General features: G+C 71.5%; 1 protein-coding gene across 1 annotated transcript in view; it reads right to left on the bottom strand.

Moving 5' to 3' along the window:
* Positions 1-2,968: 2,968 nt before the first annotated feature.
* The window catches only part of LOC119878307 (spidroin-1-like), a 2,963-nt gene continuing 332 nt past the window's right edge, over positions 2,969-5,599 (bottom strand). Inside the window, exons 1-3 of the mRNA XM_038588950.1 lie at positions 4,826-5,599; positions 4,465-4,587; positions 2,969-3,695 (exon numbers count right to left, since the gene is read on the bottom strand). The exon at positions 4,826-5,599 is cut by the window's right edge and continues 332 nt beyond it. Of these exons, the coding sequence (XP_038444878.1) occupies positions 2,969-3,695; positions 4,465-4,587; positions 4,826-5,599 (1,624 nt within the window). The remainder of the gene's footprint in view (positions 3,696-4,464; positions 4,588-4,825) is intronic.

Raw genomic sequence — 5,599 nt, 5'->3', positions numbered from 1 at the left:
CCCGTGAGAGCCGAATCCGACCCATCCTCTCACCCCCAGACAGAGAGACTATCCCATGTCTTTGCCCCGCCCTCTTCCCTTCTCCTCCGCCAGGGCAGAAGAAATGTGGGACCGCCTCCCTCCCTTCTCCTGTCAAAAGTCCAATCTGACATTAGGACTTGGATACGAAGGAACACCAGAGTACTGTTTTGAACCATAGAAACGTGTTGCATTGAGGAAGATTTTAGCTTTGACGGCACTAGGTCGTACTGCAGAAGACCTGCTCGCTGAGAGACGAACAAGGAAAGCACGCACACGGACTGACGCACGCCACGCACGCAATCAGCACACGGACTCACGCACTCCACACACGGACGGACTGCCGCACAAGCACCACGCACGCGTACGGACCACCACGGATTGCACACAGAGGAAGAGACACGGCAGAAGGAGAAGGAGACTCCCATCCATGCAGGGATCACGCCTGGGCCAAAGGCAGGCGCTCACCGATGAGCCACCCGGCCTCCCTACCTGGCGACACTTTGATAGAGTAGCAGCAGCAGCAAAGAAACACAAACGCACACCGCCCGCTCCCCCCCACCCCCCCAGGTGAAAGAAGGTCCCGCTGACTCCCCTCCTTTTCCTCTGAGAAGAGAAGCACACCCTTTCTCCTGCCCCTGGAAGGTGCCTTGGAGGAGAGCGCCAGGAGGGGAGTGAATGACATTCTTCTCTTCAAGGACAGGAAGTTGAGCGTGAGCAGGAGAATTCTGGAGAAACAGATTGTGTTATAAGAAAGAAAGAAAGAAAGAAAGAAAGAAAGAAAGAAAGAAAGAAAGAAAAAGAAAATCCTTATGTTCTTTGAGCCTCCCCTCCCCCCCAGAATTGAGTTCCTCTTCCACGACCTCTTCTCATTCAACCCAATAGACAAGTATTTGGGGGGGGGGGGGTCAGGTCCCAGACGCTGAGAGGGTGGAGGTGAAGGTGGTGCGGGGGGGGGGGGGGGGGGGCACACCGTCCTCTCCAGCGCCTTTGGTTCAGACCTCCTTCGTGACCGACCTCCCTCCCTCCCTCCCTCCCTCCCTCCCTCCCTCCTTCGTCTTATAAATATATAAATAAAATCCTAAAGAAAAAGAAAAAAAAAAAAAAAAAAAGGAAGGACACGAGAAAAAACGGTGCATCCGTTGCCGTCCTAAGAGTCCTCGCCTGGTTTCGGCTCTACGTTCCCTCCCTGACCTCGGAAACGTGCCTGAGTCGTCCCGGGAGCCCCGCGCGGCGAGCGCGACCCCCCTTTCCGGGCGGCAGCGGGCCCGGACGGACGGACGGACGGACGGACGGACGGGTTTTCCAAGGCTCCCCCGCCCCGGGAGGACGGGGGTTCGCGCGGTGCGCGGCCGTGTGCTCCCGGGGCCCTCCGCCGTCCCCGGGCCGAGAGGCGAGATCCGAGGCGCCCTGACGGCCTCGCCGCCCGGATCTGTCCCGCTGTCGTTCGCGCCGGTTGTCGGGTGCCACCTGGCGGCCGCTTTTATAGAGCGTGTCCCCTCCGGAGGCTCGGCGGCGACAGGCAAGGAACAGCTTTGGTGTCGGTTTCCCGGGGCCGAGTTCCAGGAGGAGGGCGGCTCCGGCGCGAGCGTCCGGCTGTCGCCGGGGCCTCGGCGCGCGATGCGCTCGCCGGAGATTGGACCTCCGGAGCTGCGAGGGAGTGTCGCCGTCGCCGCTGTCGCCGCTGTCGCCTCCGCCTCGCTCCCGGAGGAGGCCGTGCGGGCCGCCTGGGTGGGTCGACCAGCACCCGCCGGTGGCTCCTCCTCCGCCCGCGCGGACCGACCTGGGCCGCCTCGGGGGCGGGGGACAGGGTGTGTCCCGCCGTCCGTCCTGTGGCTCCGGGCGATCTTCGGGCCTTCCTTCCGTGTCACTCGGTTGTCTCCCGTGGTCACGCCCTGGCGACGGGGACCGGTCTGAGCCTGGAGGGGAAGCCCGTGGGTGGCGCGACAGACCCGGCTGCGGGCACGTGTGGGGGTCCCGGGCGTCGGACGCGATTTTCTCCCCTTGTTCCGAGGCCCGCTGCGGAGGTGGGTCCCGGGCGGTCGGACCGGGTGCCACGCGGGGGTGGGCGGGCCGTCCGTTCGGGCGTCCGGCCCCGGTGGCGATTCCCGGTGAGGCTGCCTCTGCCGCGCGTGGCCCTCCACCTCCCCTGGCCCGAGCCGGGGTTGGGGACGGCGGTAGGCACGGGGCGGTCCTGAGGGCCGCGGGGGACGGCCTCCGCACGGTGCCTGCCTCCGGAGAACTTTGATGATTTTTCAAAGTCTCCTCTCGGAGATCACTGGCTTGGCGGCGTGGCGGCGTGGCGGCGTGGCGGCGTGGCGGCGTGGCGGCGTGGCGGCGTGGCGTCTCCACCGACCGCGTATCGCCCCTCCTCCCCTCCCCCCCCCCCCCCGTTCCCTGGGTCGACCAGATAGCCCTGGGGGCTCCGTGGGGTGGGGGTGGGGGGGCGCCGTGGGGCAGGTTTTGGGGACAGTTGGCCGTGTCACGGTCCCGGGAGGTCGCGGTGACCTGTGGTTGGTCCCCGCCGGCAGGCGCGGTTATTTTCTTGCCCGAAATGAACATTTTTTGTTGCCAGGTAGGTGCTGACACGTTGTGTTTCGGCGACAGGCAGACAGACGACAGGCAGACGTAAAAGACAGCCGGTCCGTCCGTCGCTCGCCTTAGAGATGTGGGCCTCTGGGCGCGGGTGGGGTTCCGGGCTTGACCGCGCGGCCGAGCCGGTCCCTGTCCTCGCTCGCTGGAGCCTGAGCCGTCCGCCTGGGCCTGCGCGCCGGCTCTCGTGCTGGACTCCAGGTGGCCCGGGTCGCGGTGTCGCCCTCCGGTCTCCGGCACCCGAGGGAGGGCGGTGTGGGCAGGTGGCGGTGGGTCTTTTACCCCCGTGCGCTCCATGCCGTGGGCACCCGGCCGTTGGCCGTGACAACCCCTGTCTCGCAAGGCTCCGTGCCGCGTGTCAGGCGTCCCCCGCTGTGTCTGGGGTTGTCCGGTCGCTCCTGCCCCCCCCCCCCCCCGGGGGTCGAGGGGCTTGCCGGTGAGGCGGAAGCAGGTCCCCCCGGTCGCCGTCCTCGCTGGGCTTTTGCTCCTCGGGAAGCCCCCTCGGGGCCGCAGCTTGCTGCCGATCGATCGATGTGGTGATCTCGTGCTCTCCTGGGCCGGGCCTAAGCCGCGTCAGACGAGGGACGGGCGTCCACGGCGGATGCGACCGCTCTTCTCGTTCTGCCCGCGGGCCCCTCCCTCCCCGGCTCCTCCGCGCCCGGCCGTCGTGGCGGGTGCGCGGGGGGCGCGCGCCGGGGTTGGGGGTGGTGCGGACTCCGGCCCGACCCCGGCCTCCCGCCTTCTTGCCTCGCGGCGCTGGCGGGACCGGGGTCCTCGGACGCGGCGGACACTCTCGCCGGCCTTTCCCGAAGGCCCCGGGTCCGTGGCGAGCGGCCCTCCCCTCCTCCGCGGGGAGGGCCGGCCCGACGCCGCGCTGCTCACCGCCCGGCCTGGGCGCGCTTGAGCGCGTTGCGCCCGGCCCTCCGTGGTGCCCCTGGAGCGCTCCAGGTCGCCTCAGGTGCCTGAGGCCGAGCGGTGGCGTCGTTTCCTTCCCCGGCGACTCCCCTCGGGCTGCCGCCGCCGTCGTCGGCGTGTCCGAGGAGCGGGTGGTGGAAGAAGTCGGCAAGGGAGGCGCACCCGTGCCCCTGGCGGGGGCGCGGGCGCCTCGTCTTCCTTTCCCCTCTCCTCTCCTCCCCCCCTCGCCGCGCCGGCGGGGGGTGGGTGGCGTGGGGCGGTGTGACTCGGAGGACTTGGCGGGGCTCGTGAGCGCCCGCGGCGGGCCGGGCCAGCGCCGCGGCGCTTGGCCAGCCCGAGGGGCTGCCCCTCTCTCCCGGCACGGGTCGTGTCCCCGTCTCCGTCCCTCTCTCTCGCCCGCCTCGCGGGAGGCGGGGAGCTCTCTCCTCTGGGCGGTGACGTGACCACGCCGTGCGCGGGCGAGGCGGGGGTGGCGTCCTCGAGGGGGCACCGGCCGCGAGCGCTCGGGGTTGCCCTGTGCCTGTCCCTTGCCGGAGATCCGCCCCCCGCCCCGCGAGCCCTGTCGGCCCCGGAGCGCCGCCTGGTGGGGCCCGTTTGGGAGGACGAACGGGTGGGGGCGATGCGCCCTCGGTGAGAAAGCCTTCTCTAGCGATCCGAGAGGGTGCCTTGGGGTACCGGAGCCCCCAGCCGCTGCCCCTCCTCTGCGCGTGTAGTGTGGCCAGCGACGCGGGGTTGGACTCCCGTCGCGACGTGTTTGGGCAGAGTGCCGCTCTTTGCCTACCTACCGCGGCCTGCGCCTCCCCCCTCCGAGACGGGGGAGGATCCCGCCGGGCCGGGCCGGCGTCCGGTGCGGGGTGTGTTGCCCGCGTGCGTGTGCGAGCGTGCGCGCGGCCGGGGGGTTGGGGCGGCCCGCCGCCCCCCCCCCCCCACGCCACTCACCCCGTGTGTGTGCGTGTGTGCCGCGCTAGCGGCCGGCTGGCTGTCTGGGCCGCCGCCCGCTCCCGAGCCGAGTCGCCGCCGGCGGTGGCTCGGCGGGCGCGTGTGGGTCGGGCCAGCTCCCGCCTGGGGGCGCCTCCCCGGGTCGTGACTCCGGGTTGGACCGGACGGATGGACGGACGGGCGGATGGACGGACGGAGGTTCGGACGGGACCCCCGCGGCGGGGGTCGCGCGTGCCTGGGCCCGGGCGGTGTGGGGCCCGGTTTGCGGGGAGGCCTGCCAAGGGTGCTGAGGCCGGCCGGCGTCCCGGGCGTCGCGGGACCGCCCTCGTGCTGGTGGCGGTGGGATCCCGTGCGCGTTTACCCGGTGGCCCGGCTCGCGCCTTCGTTGGCGCGCCCTTCCCGGGACCGGCCCTTCCCCACGCGCTCTCCCGGCCCTCGCCCGCTGTGCGCCTCCTCCCCGTCGCCGCCGACCCGCCCCCCCCCGTCCCCCCCGCCTGCCCGCGTCCCCCGACCGCACGGTCGCGGGCGCGCCGCGCGTGCCGCGCCCCTAACTCCGCCCTCCGTGGACCGAAACCGGCCTCGCCGCTGTTGGGTGTCTTGCCCCCCCCCTTGGCCGCCGTGGCTCGGGGGGGGCGTCCCCGGGCGAAGTGCTCTCGGTCCTCCGAGGAAGGGGAGGAGGGAGGCGCGCGGGGGGTGTTGGGGCGGGGCGTCGTTGCGCGTGTGCGGGAGAGCGTTCTCGGGAGAACCGGTCGCGTGAACGGTGGCGGTTGGGGCCCCCGAGCCCCGCGAGGTTGCTTGGGGCCCGCCGTGGGGGGCCGGGCCGGCGTCCTCGGGTGCCGCGGGACCGCCCTTGCGCTGGAGGCCTCGGGCGGTGGGACCCCGCGTGCGCCCCTGGGCGCCCGACCTCGGCCTCCCGGGTGCCTTCTGAGGCTTCCCGAAAGCCCCTCGCGGTGGCCCGCGGTCCTCTCCTCCACCGCTCCCGCTCGCCGTTCTCCGGCGCCTGGCTGGCCCCTGGCCGCCGGAGCGTCTCCCGTCCGCGGCCTTTCCCGAAAGTCCGCCCCCGTCCGTCGTCCGTCTTGCCGACCCGGTGCCGCGCTCCCCGGGGCGCCCGGCGCTTCCCGGGCCCGCTGCGGCC

The sequence above is a fragment of the Canis lupus genome, unplaced genomic scaffold, assembly GCF_011100685.1.
Source record: "Canis lupus familiaris isolate Mischka breed German Shepherd unplaced genomic scaffold, alternate assembly UU_Cfam_GSD_1.0 chrUn_S1436H1620, whole genome shotgun sequence".
In the NCBI taxonomy this organism is placed as follows: domain Eukaryota; kingdom Metazoa; phylum Chordata; class Mammalia; order Carnivora; family Canidae; genus Canis; species Canis lupus.
Note: the sequence above shows the minus strand (reverse complement) of the source record. Positions and strands in the feature narration are given on the sequence as shown.